Genomic DNA, 13,506 nt, shown 5'->3' on the forward strand with positions numbered 1-13,506 from the left:
ATGCTTGCTCCAAAATAAGTGATGATTAGAGGGAAGATATAGAGTTTCCTTCTCCATGTGCCCAACACTAATTAATTATAGTATGAGACTCAAAACTTTTTTTCCACATTTTCTTTGTCTATTTTTTTCTCTACTATATTTTCTCTTTTCTTTTTCATGCAGAAGATTAACGGAAAACATGGAAGTGTCTATAGTAAGCTATTGCTTTCAGATAAATAATGCCATAATTAATGGTTTACACGTATTATATTTGTATGGGATATTGGTCTCTAAAACCATGAACTTTGCTTAAAATTTGGTATTTCCAATGAACTTTGAAATTGGTCTATAATATCACAAACTTTGCCTTTTGTTTGGTATTTCTCAAACTCACTAGAATAAGATATATTCATCAAAATCTTATTTTACGTAGGCAATTGTGATACGTTTTATGATATTTTAAATCACTTTTTAAGTTCATAACATGTAGAATAAAAAGTCACGTTGATTTAATTGTGTCAAGTATGATAAAAATGTCTCGTAAGTTAGTCAAATATAGTAATAGACATGCCGTGAGAAATACCAAATAAAATGCAAAGTTTGTGATATTAGAAACCAATTTCAAAGTTTATGGGAAATACCAAATTTTAGGCAAAGTTCATGGTTTTAGGGACCAATTTCTCTATTTGTATTTATATATAGGACGCATGAAACTTTTCTACTAGACCATTTTTATATTCAGAATAAATATAAATAACGAAATAACTTTTGAAAACCATGGAAGTAAAAGACGAAAATTCATAGTAGTGGATCGATAAATCTAGCACGCCCAAATTGTAAATAGAAATGAAAAAAAGTAGGTCTAAAATAAAACCGAAAAAATGGCCGTTTGGAAACTACTTTAACAATATTTTACATCTATGGCAAATGTAGTTTTACTTTACACGCCTAATTCATTGTGGTTTTATAATAAAAAAGAAGTAAAAACTGTATAACTGAGGAAATGAAACAGAAATGAAGTCACTATCGGTTCGGCACTGAACAAATGATGAATTGAAAAATATATACCCGATGATCGAAGCAAATAACGATAACCAAACATCTGAATATTCCTAACATGCTCAAGACTTTATCTATAATACTTTACATCCTTGTCTCATTTTTATTGCTCCATCACAATCTCCCTTTCAGAAAGCTCGTGCACATTTTCCACCATATGTCCATATCGGGCTCGCTCTTCTCCATCCTCGTCTTACCCTCTTCTCCAATGGACTCCTATCGCGATAAGACCATACACAAATTAACACGATTTAGCAAACTCAAGTCTTAGATAGATAGATCAAACAAATATAAATGATACCTTATCTTAATAGAAGAAAGATTGATAGGATTTGTACCTCAATGAATTGGCATTTGGAGAGGCGGTGAATAAGGTTCAAGAGGATGGCCTTTGTGTATTCGGGATGGCCTTGGATGCCCATAATGTGATCTCCATACCGAAACATCTCAACCCCGGTCCTCTCGGACCATGCTAGCACCTCTGCCTCCGGCGGGAGGGTCAACACCTAACTCAGTTCAGTTAGGAGCAACCCATTAGTATTCGGAACATAAAAACCAATTAAGTTGAAGGAGTCAAACCTCATCCCTATGGAATTTAAGGATGGAAAGTGAAGTAGGCATATTGAGAGATGTGAATATCTTTGATGGATAAAGTTGCACTTGTGTGATTCCAATGTCCCATCCTCCTCTAGCTCTCCCAACCTTTCCTCCAATAGCTCGTCCCAGAATCTTAATACACATCAAAAACCCATGTCTCACACAAAACCATCTCCACATTAATTTAATTAAGATTTTGATTTCTTAACTAATTAAAAGGGACACCTTATTTTCTTATGATCATCCTGTCGTGAATTTTAAGACTTTATCTTTTGAAAAAGATACTGAAAATACATCACATGATATAATGAAAATCAACCTTGTTGGTACTATAACTTGTTTCTAACTAGTGAATGATAAAGAGTCCCAAAAAAAACAATTTTGTGTTAGAACAATTGTTGGTGGCCTTAGGTTTAACCCATTATGGAAAACATTAAGTAGTGCAGAAAGTGACGTGGATGATATAGTGGCATTAGCTAACAGGACAAATTATTCTCATCCACTAGATTGGACTGAAAAAAGTTTACAGCTACCAACCATGGGAGGGGATCCCCTGCTGTGCACAGCAGGTGCGGTCCCCTCAGTGTACATACACTATTCATTTGTTTAATAATAAAAAAAAAATTAATAAAAAAGTGAATAGTGAGGGGACCGCACCTGCTGTGCACAGCAGGGGATCCCCTCCCTACCAACCATACTAAATATTGCTCACTTCGCACGTGTTAATAACATTGATTGCAGCAAATCGTTACTACTTCCCAAAGAATCTAGTAACACAGACACACGCACAAATTTAATTATCAATAGACGAAAATCTCAAAGCAATAAATTTATAATGAACAGGGAAAAACTGGAATAACCATTTTAAACTAATAGATTCAGGCGCTATAAGATATACTCATAGTAGTAAATAACTTGGGTGACTAAGCTATAGTTTAAACAACATAATTTGATCTCATACACAATTATAATTTACTAATTTTCTTATAGTTGGTTGCTTCGTTAATGGGTGTTATTATACTCGTGAAAACATAGGAGGTGGCGTGGCCGCAATCAAATCCAGTTGTACTGCATGAACTTGGATCACAATAAAATAGAAATATTGGGAGATATATGCAAACGTCCAATTGTGTACATGCAAGTTCTAATAGAGTTTTTTTGCTTATTTATCGTAAATTTTGAAATACCTGCTCCAAAATCGAGTGATGATTTAGAGAGAGAAAGATCCAAACCCTTTTTCCACATTTTAGGCAACAAAAAAGTTTGGCAACTTGAATAAGCTTTTTTCTACTATATTTCGATCCTTTTTATTTTCATTTTCATGCAGAAGATTAACGGAAAACATGGGAGTGTCTAATAAGCTATTGCTTTCAGATAATTAATGCCATAGTCCATGTAACTTTTCTACTAGACCATTTTTATATGCATTATAAATATTATAATAACGAAATAACTTTTGAAAACCATGGTAATAAAAGATGAAAATTCATTGTTGTGGATCCCAAATTATAGCACGTAAATAGAAATGAAAAAAAGAAGAAAAACATAAGACGCTGGTGAAGACATGTGCCACACCATAAAAATGGCCGTTTGGAACCACTTTAACAATATTTTACATCTATAGCAAATGTAGTTCTACTTTACACGCCTAATTCATGGAGATTTTATTTAAAAAAAGTGAAATAAAATGAAAGATACTGAAGAAAATGAAGAAATTACCTGATGACCGAAGCAAATGCCGAGAAGCTTCTTATTCATGGCGCGAAGCTTGTCGAGCAGAATGAGGAGGTTGCAGATCCAGAGGTCGTCGGCGTAGGCGTCACTGCAGCTGCCGCTGATGACGAAGCCGTCGTAATCGGCGATCTGATCGTCGGCAGGGAAATCGCCCCTCGACACCCTGAAAAGGTCCCAGCTCTCGCCCTCCTCCTTCAGCATCCTCACGAACACGCCGTAGTATCCGCCGTAGAGTTTCTTCACGTATTCGGAGTCATCGGCGCACAGGAGGATGCCGAATTTCTGGCCTCCCATTCCCTCTCTCTGTAGATTTGGTTGTAGAGAGAGAAAGGGAGGAGGAGGATGAAGAACCAGATTTGGGAAAGAATATGGAAATGGGTTTGCTTGTTCATCATACTCGTTTCAATTCCACTTATTTATAGCACAAGTTTTAGCAGATCTTTTTTAAAATTACTTATATATCCTCGTTTTAATTCGTCGTACAATTTGGATATTAGAAAGAAATTTTTTTTGAGATTTGTAAACGACTTTCTTGAAATAGCTATATTTCACTAATCCTGAATTGCACAAAGTCTACTTGTTTTAGTAGGTGCTCCAATAGGTCGGAAATCCTATCAGAATAATCACGATTTGCTACATTTGTATGAGCTAGTTAATGGCGCGGCCTAATAATTGCAGCTGCTAATTAATCATAAATAGAGTTGACATTTTCTTGGTGTAATTTCTCGAAATCTATAGTAGTACTAATATATAACAGGATTATTTAATTTCCACTGTAGTAGCTATATAATACTAAAATGTGTTTTGGGATATGATTCGGTGAATATAGATAATTATTAAGTTACATATACGACTGGGTTAATTAAGAACAACCATTTCAGTTCTAAATTATTTTGGGTATAGATTATAGACAATATCAAATCTCCTTAATTATATTTAGATAAACAATCCAATCAAATTTTAAATACCTAAAGTAAGAGGAATGATATGCTACCTTATATGTTATGATTATTTTTTTTATTATTCACTTACAGATTCTGTATGTATATCTGACTGCCAATAAATTTGTCATACTTTCCATAATTTCAATTTAAGATTTTGTATGTGTATATGTGATATTTAATGTATCCATGTGTCAAAAATGTAATCCGTACTTATTAATAGGATATACCAAATTGGATTGCCACCTTGATATACCATAACCACTTTAACATTTTGTCATTTATAGGATTAGTTGAATTAAATAAGAAATATAGTTCCAATTGTTTTCTAAAAATAAAAATAAATTTTTATTGTAATTCTTAACTTAAAATAGCAATGGGGTAAGTCTTAAAGATGGTAATCGAGAGAGGCGATAAGTAGAAGAAGATTCATGGTGGCTAGAGATAAAAGAGAAGACAAGTGTTTTGTAATTTTCTGTTATGTTTTATTTGATGTAGAACATTCTCTTATATAGAGATATTACAACTCTTAGGGACTCCCCCTAATTTATTATTTGTCTAGGTAAATCCTCCCTATTAAATGTAATAACAAATACCAAGTAGTTGGTACTTGCAATACGGCTAACTAGCCGTTTTGTCTCTTCATTTGACACTCCCCCTCAAGTTGAGCGACGGTATCTCCGATGTTCAACTTGGACAGAATTTCTCTAAAACTCTTTGGATTGACTGCCTTAGTTAGAATATCAGCCAATTGTTCTTCTGATGGAATAAAAGGGAACTCTATAATTCCTCCTTCCAGTTTTTCTTTTATGAAGTGGCGATCAACCTCGACATGCTTGGTTCTGTCATGTTGTACTGGATTTTCTGATATGCTGATTGCTGCTTTATTGTCACAGAATAGCCTACTCTTACGGTTTGGGGAAAAACCGATCTCAGTAAGCAACCTTCTTAGCCACATAATCTCCATGAGCCCACTTTTAATTCCTCGGAACTCTGCTTCAGCACTTGATAAAGCAACGACTTTTTGCTTCTTACTTCTCCATGTGACCAGGTTGCCTCCAATAAATGTGAAGTATCCGCCAGTTGATTTTCTGTCGACTGGATTACTTGCCCAATCGGCATCTGTATAGCCATCCACTTCGAGATCCTTCCCTCTTTTTAAGAATATTCCAAAGTTTGATGTTCCCTTGAGATACCTGACAATTCGCAAGGCTGCATTCATATGTTCTTCTTGTGGTCGGTGCATGAACTGACTAATAACTCCAACTGCATAAGCAATGTCTGGTCTGGTATGTGAGAGATAAAGCAATTTTCCAACCAACCGTTGATATTTCTCTCGATCTGCAGGCTCAGCTCCTTCAACAATTTTAAGCCCATGGTTTGGTACCATTGGTGTGTCGGCTGGCTTGCAGTCTAAAAGGCCTGTTTCTGCCAATAGATTGAGAACATATTTTCTCTGTCTTAGAAATATTCCATGCCTTGATCTCAATACTTCTATTCCCAAGAAGTACTTCAGGGGGCCAAGATCTTTCATGTCAAATTCCTTGAAAAGATTGGTCTTGAGGTTATTGATTTCTTCTGTATCATCTCCTGTGATAATCATATCGTCAACATAGATGATAAGGCATGTAACCCTATCCCCTCTCCTTTTCGTGAAGAGTGTATGATCAGAAAGGCTTTGTTTAAATCCATGTTTGATCATGGCTTGGCAAAACCTTCCAAACCATATCCTCGGGGATTGTTTTAGGCCGTATAAGGTTTTCTTCAGTCTGCACACCTGTCCAGGACCAAACTCGCCATCAAATCCTGGTGGAACTGTCATATATACTTCCTTGTCCTTTTCCAATTCTCCATGGAGAAAAGCATTAGTTACATCCAACTGATGTAGTGACCAATCCTTACAAGCTGCAACTGACAATAATGCCCGGATGGTGTCAAGCTTGGCAACTGGGGAGAAAGTTTCATCGTAGTCAATCCCATAAACTTGAGTGTATCCTTTAGCCACCAATCGCGCCTTGTATCTCTCGATTGATCCATCTGCACGTCTTTTGATGGTGAAAACCCACCTACATCCGACTGGTTTTTTTTCCTCTGGAAGACTACACTTTTCCCATGTTCCGTTCTTGATTAGAGCATCAACCTCCTTCTTCATAGCTTCCCTCCAATGTTTGTGTTTGACTGCTTCTTGGAACGACTGAGGAATTTCTTCTTCTTCATATAGGGCTACCTCGAATGCACGGGCCATTTCTGTGAGGTGTCCTTGAGAGATGTTTGCCACGGAATATCTTGTTTTTCTCCCTTTCCAGTCTGGAGAATATCTCTTGGGAGGAATTCCTCTTGTACTTCTGAAAGGTAGTTCATACTGCTTGTTATTGTCGTTTCCACTCCCGGTGTCTTCTTCCCGACTTATCCTGTCAATGTTAGTGATTTCCAATGGAACTGTGTTGGCTTCAGAATCGTTTACCTTAGGATTTTCAGACGAGGTTGATGGTTGGGCGGTCTCCTCGACATCCATGGACTGACTAGTGGACTGTGATAGTTCGTTGGTATGATTCTCTTCAACAATTTCTTCTGTGACAGGTTTGGGTCCTTCCCTTGACTCGTCTCCCCCTTGGGTAGATTCGGGTTGCTGGGTGGTTGATTCTGTTGGGATATACAGCCAACTTAGTGGGTCACTATCTGGACTATGTGTTTGATTCTCCCCCTGACCGCTAGGTTGGCTGTAGTAGTATTCGGTTTCCACAAAGTCACAGTTCATGGTTGTGTACATGTGTTTAGTCACGGGGTCATAACATCGGTACCCTTTCTGATTAACCCCATATCCTAGGAAGACACATTTAACGGCACAAGGAGAGAATTTGGTACGGTCATGTTTGGGAATGTGGACGAAAACCGTACAACCAAAGACTTTTGGTTCAAGAGTGAGATGGCTTCATGGTTGATAAAAGTATCTATGGGAGTTTTGAAATTGAGGATACCTGTTGGGAGCCGGTTCATGAGATAAACCGATGTGGCTATAGCTTCCGGCCAAAAATGTGTGGGTATTTTAGATTCGATGAGGAGAGCTCTGGTGATTTCTAGGATGTACCTATTTTTCCGTTCTGCTACCCCATTCTGTTCAGGCGTATAAGCACAAGAAGTTTGGTGAATAAGGCCTTTGTCAACAAAGAAAGCTTTCATGTTTGCATTTATGTATTCCCCCCCATTATCAGACCTTAGGACCTGGATATTTTGTTTATACTGAGTCTGGACCATACTGTAAAACTGGGTGAATTTGTCGAATACCTCCGATTTATTTCTTAAGAAATATACCCAAGTCATACGAGAAAAATCATCAATAAACAAGAGAAAATATCGGAAGCCCTGTCCCCCATGGATTGGGGCAGGACCCCACACATCCGAGTGAACTAAAGAAAAAGGGGTAGACACACGAGTATTATTAAGCTTAAAAGAATGACGATGATGTAATCTTAGGAAACAACATTTTCATGTATCCTATAGAAGGATGTCCTAACCGACGATGTAAAAGCCAAGTCTTCCTTGTAGTTGATCCATGAGTCAGTAATGCCGTACTTTGTTGAGCTATCTCGTCCACATTGTACAGTCCACTTCGTTCAGTGCCACGCCCAACTATCGTCCCCGTCTTGGTATCCTGTAATATACAAAAACGAGGTTGCATCAGTAACTTGCAATTTAGTTCCTTTGTCACATGACTGACGGATAAAAGCTTATTTGAGAAAGTCGGAACGAGGAGGCAGTTAGAGAGCCGGAGAGTTGGAGAAATATCAATGGTACCCGCCCCCTCTACTCGAGCTAAATCCCCTCCTGCAGTTTGGACATAGGCTTTGGTAGGCTTAGATATGTGGATGAAATCTGTTGGATCAAAAGAGATTGTATCGGTAGCACCACAATCAAAGATCCATTGGCTATCTTTCTTTGCAACAGTGGTGGATGAAGTAAAGGCTAAGGCTTTAAAAGAGTTTTGGCACGGTATAGTAGGCTGAAAACGAAGATCGTGTGATTTGTTTGGGGTAATTTCGGAGTTTTGAAAAATGTTGGGGCTGATTTGCAGTTGTTTAGAAATATTGGGCTGATTTTGGTATTTTATGGAAGTTCGGTGGTATTTTCTAGAGATAGTGAAAGTTTTGGGGTAGTTTTGGATGGGGTTCTGGAAATGGGGTTGAAAACGGGATTTAGAGGAGTGAGGGGGGGAGGGTCCGGATATAGGAAAAAAATGGGGGGGGTTTTTGATTTTAGGAAAGTTGGAATTAAAACACCCCCCCATCGTGCTAAAATTCGCCGCCTCCTTATGAACCCTAGCTGCTGGTTTCATTCTTCCTCCATCCTTACGATTTTTCGGTTCCATTTCCGATTTGTCTCTGATCGGTGATGAGATGGGGCCGTCGGGGATTTGATTACCTTCTGACCATGTCCGGGCGACCGCGACGGATGCAGTAGCCTTGCTCTCGTTGTCTCCGTCGCTGGTTGACAGACCGCGACCGTTCCCTGGTTGAGTTGGCTTGCCTATGCTGCCCGCCGTGTTGCCGGTGTTGGTAGCTCGGTCGCCAACTGCTGCGGCCGCCGTCGCTCTATTTCCACCGACGCGATTACGATTTTGTCGAGACTTCTTCATGTCTTCCCACCAATCGGGAAATCCGTGGAGATGGAAGCATGTTTCAGCGGTATGTTTCTTCCCTCCACAGTGGTTGCATGTTAATCTGCTCTTGTCTGTGTTTTGGTGGAATTTGGGCGGCGGCGGTGGTCTGCTCCGGTCGACTGCTGCTAATCCGGCACCGATTCCTGTTTCTTGTGAGTCTCCTGTGGGTTTGAGAACCCGTTCATTGGCTGATTCACGCCTAACCATTGCATATGCGTTTCTTACTGTGGGTACCGGCTCTTTGTTTAAGATCTCCCTCTTTATGGTATCGTATCTGTCGTCTAGGGCCCATAGAAATTGATATAGCCTATGTCTCTGTATGATTTTGTTATATTTCTCTATTGTTGATGGGGTATCCATAGGATTCGGATCCCTTTCATCGATAGAGATCCAGAGGCTTTGAAACTTGTTCCACAGGCATTCGAGACTCATGTTTCCTTGCTTCATGTTGTATGCCTGTCTGTGTAGGTCTGAAACTTGAAATGGATCGGCTCCGCTTGCGTACGTGATAGCCAGACCCTCCCATAGGTCTCGGGCCGTCGCGTATTGTGAAACTTCATTGATGAGACTTGCTTCGACGTTGTTGATAATCCAGTTATAGCAGCAGTAATCTCTCTGTTGCCATTTGGGGTAACTGGGATGATTGGCTGGAGGGGGGTCGGTTACTCCATTTATGTGAGACAACAGACCCTTGCCTCCTATGGCTCGCTCCATCAGGTTTTTCCATAGGGGATAATTATCCCCATTGAGCTTACTTTGGACATGAACCTCTCCCAATGATTCTGGTTGGTTTGAGGGAGGAGGTGGTGGTTGTTCCTGAGGTTTTGGTGGTATATTGATCTGTTTGAGGAACTCAGCCAATTGGGCAGCAAATTCCCCTGGAAAACTCACCAAAGGTTGGTTGGTGTTTGTAGTTTCTGGGTCAGATTCTGACATGGCTATTTTCTGGTTTTTGCAGGTTTTAAAAAAGGCCGGGAAAGGTATATCCGGGACGGTGATGAGAATTTTCTGAGTCCCACACCACTTTAACCTGCTCTGATACCATCTTAAAGATGGTAATCGAGAGAGGCGATAAGTAGAAGAAGATTCATGGTGGCTAGAGATAAAAGAGAAGACAAGTGTTTTGTAATTTTCTGTTATGTTTTATTTGATGTAGAACATTCTCTTATATAGAGATATTACAACTCTTAGGGACTCCCCCTAATTTATTATTTGTCTAGGTAAATCCTCCCTATTAAATGTAATAACAAATACCAAGTAGTTGGTACTTGCAATACGGCTAACTAGCCGTTTTGTCTCTTCATTTGACAGTAAGGAGGTCGACTTTACACAAAATAATACTGCTACTACTATGTATGTCAAAAATAACATTCCCACCGTCCAAAAAAAGGAAATTTGGGACAACACGAGAATAATTAATGCATAATTGATAAAATACGAGAGATGAGGAGAAGAGTAGTTAAATAGTGTTAGTTGATAGTGGAACCAACATTATTATTAGTGTTTAATGATGGGTACTAGTGGTATAAGATGTAAATAAATTGATGTATACGGATAATGAGTTTGGGATAACTTTCCATAAATGGAAATTGGATATTTTTATGGGACGAACAAAAAAGGAAATTGTCCTTATTTTTATGGGATGAGGGAGTAAATAATAGAAAATAATGTATAATTACTAATTTACTATATTAAGGCGGAGATATTATGTAAAAACAACTTATTTTTTTGTATAAAATCTCGTTAATTAAGGGATATTGTTATTGTTTTAATTATGGCTTCATTGGGTCAGTGGCGAAGCTAGAAGTTTTATGATGGGCGCTCAAATTACTATTAATAATTGTAGCTTTTTTCCATGTTCACGAAGCCGAAAGCTCAAAATGTCACCATAGAATATATCAACGAAAACATAAACTATAACAAATAGAATACAATAATTATTTTTAAAAAAATTTATTATGAGTATAATGATGGAAGAAAATAATTACGAAATGGAAAAGTACTAAAATTAGCATAATTAGTAGTATAAAATAACAAATAGAAATTATGTTCCAAAAAATAGAAAGCAAAGGGTAACAAAATATACACATTAGATTTTGCATAAAAATGAAAGAGAAGAAGAAAGTTGTATGAAAACAAAGTAGAGGGAAAAAAAGGAAAAACATCTCCATAGGGATTCAATCATGGTACATTGTGGACAACAGACATCGTCTCCAACCAACTGCGCCATTGAATTTATACATAATTTAAAGTTTACATATACAATATATAGCCCAAAGAAAAATTGATGGGGGAACAGAGTCCCCCTGGCCCCAACGTGGCTTCGCCACTAATGATAATGATTCAGTATATTTTATTGGTGTAGAAATTTTAAACAAATTTAGACCATTGATTTTTCCATTATTTACGATTGTTATCGGTAAGAAACATATATTGACACGTGAATCATTAGATTATTATATTTCAAAGTAACCAGAAATTTACTACTCTTTTCGTCTCACTCAAGATGTCCACATTCTTGAGTAGCACACGATTTTAGAAGGAGTTATTGAGTGAGTGAGTAGAGAGAAAAAAGTAGTTGAATATTTTAATAAGGAGAAATGAGGGAGATTTTAATGTTAATTTCATAAATACTTTTCTAGTGCGTTGAAAAATATATGTGGCACTCAACATGTGACATATCCTTTATATGTATAACTACATATAAATTGATACATTATATTGAATTTATATAATAAACTCCTATAAATTTTAGACTCATGATAAAATTTAATATTTTGTTATATTTTACAGGGCACCAAATGATAATATAAGAAGTACTTTGATGATAGAAGGTCATCGCACTCGACGTCCACCTATGAATGTGGCACATTCTTCAAGTGTATTATTAATTAATGTTCTCAAACATATAGTATTAGATAATTATATCTTCATTCATGTAATTTTGACAATAATATTAAATGACCATGTATGGATCTTTCGTTGCTCTATATATAAAATATTTGATATCACAAGCTTCAAATTATATTCCAAAGTTGAAAGAAATGAAATAAAATACAATGTACATGAGAGATCCAAATTTAAAACGATATAAATTACTTAGTTGTTAGAATAAAAAGATAATTTAAATAATTTATGAAAAAATAAGTTTATAGTACTCCACTGAATTGTTTCATGGATAAAAAAGGTTAAGGAGTTGAAGGGAATGGAAAAAATATAATGTACTAGCAAAATTAATTCATAAATAATTTTATAATTCCAAATTTGAAGTAATAAAGTTTAATTTAATTATTACTAGTATTTATACTGTCTTTTTTTATTGTTCTTTTTTACTTCTTTTATCTTGTTTCAACATTTTTTATTAAAACTAGAAAAAATATGATTTAAAATATTTGTTTAAATTTCTGAAAATAAAACATTTTTATAGAAAAAAATATAAGTATTTTCTTTTTGAATTTTAGTTGAAAGTATGATTACAAAATATATACTCTGTATTAGATAATTAAATCTTCAGTGATGTTATTTTGACAATAGGACCAAATGACCATATATGTTCTTTGCGTATTTCACCGTGTGCTATATAAAAATAGTTGAAGAAAATGAAATAAAATATAATGTATGTACAAGATCCAAATTAAATACTCTATCCGTCCCAAAGAATATGCACTTTGGGTTCGGCATAGGTTTTTAATGCAAAATTGGAAAAGTAAGAGGGAGGTAGAGAAAAAAAAGTAATTAAAGTATTGTTAGTGGAGGATGGGTCTCACCTTATTAGAGAGAAAATAGTTTCTAAAATTGGAAAGTGTATATTCTTGTGAGACGAAATAAAAAAGAAATAGTGCATATTTTTGTGGGACTGAGGGAATAATATATAAATTTGTTTTTGGAATAAAAGGATAACTTAAATTAGTTTATGAAAAAATAAGTTTATAACAATTGTTTTATAAGAAAAACGTTAAGTATGAAGTAAAGTGGAAAATATAATATACTAGAAATATTAATCTTCAAATATTTTATAGTAATATAATATATTATTATATTCCTTTCAAAATTAATTTTTATTTAATTATTATTAAATTAATTATAATATTTTCACTATTTTTTTCTTTTAACTCATTTTCATATTTTTTTTGTTAAAACTACAAAAGCATGGAGTAAAATATTTGTTTAAGTTTATGAAAATAAAATATTTTATTAGAAAACAATCTAAGCATTTTGTTTTTGATATTTAGTTGAAAGTATTATTATCAATTCCTTAATTAACATGAGGGGTTATAATGTAGAATTATAATACAATTAAAATAGATAACTTACTTAATTATTGCAAATGATAGAAAAGGACAAATATACCACAACTTTGTACAGTACAATTTTGTTAATTTATCGCTACTCATTTTGATTCCGTTTATGATTTTCAGTCATTCCATTAGTGGCGCATTTGTAAATCATGGGATGAAGAAAATTAAATTATTAAATATTTATTATTATAAATAAACATGTCAATCTGTTTTGAACGAAACTAAAATATTGTGGCAAATA

At 35.8% G+C, this 13,506-nt stretch overlaps 1 protein-coding gene across 1 annotated transcript; it reads right to left on the minus strand.

The window, feature by feature from the left end:
- Positions 1–983: 983 nt before the first annotated feature.
- On the minus strand, positions 984–3,742 carry LOC121806373 (gamma-glutamyl peptidase 5-like). The gene is made up of 4 exons (XM_042206386.1): positions 3,355–3,742; positions 1,618–1,767; positions 1,377–1,544; positions 984–1,254 (listed from the first exon to the last, which is right to left on the minus strand). Exons 1-4 carry the CDS (start codon positions 3,661–3,663, stop codon positions 1,153–1,155), a joined length of 729 nt encoding a protein of 242 aa, XP_042062320.1. The 5' UTR covers positions 3,664–3,742; the 3' UTR covers positions 984–1,152.
- Positions 3,743–13,506: the final 9,764 nt, after the last annotated feature.

This window comes from Salvia splendens, chromosome 6 (genome assembly GCF_004379255.2).
Source record: "Salvia splendens isolate huo1 chromosome 6, SspV2, whole genome shotgun sequence".
NCBI classification, from domain to species: Eukaryota; Viridiplantae; Streptophyta; class Magnoliopsida; order Lamiales; family Lamiaceae; genus Salvia; species Salvia splendens.

Coding starts and splice junctions, on each gene's coding strand:
- LOC121806373 (XM_042206386.1), bottom strand. CDS start 3,663: ATGGGAGGCCAGAAATTCGGCATCCTCCTGTGCGCCGATGACTCCGAA. Junction 1,545..1,617: donor TTAAATTCCATAGGGATGAG/GTTTGACTCCTT, acceptor GAACTGAGTTAG/GTGTTGACCCTCCCGCCGGA. Junction 1,255..1,376: donor CCAAATGCCAATTCATTGAG/GTACAAATCCTA, acceptor TTATCGCGATAG/GAGTCCATTGGAGAAGAGGG.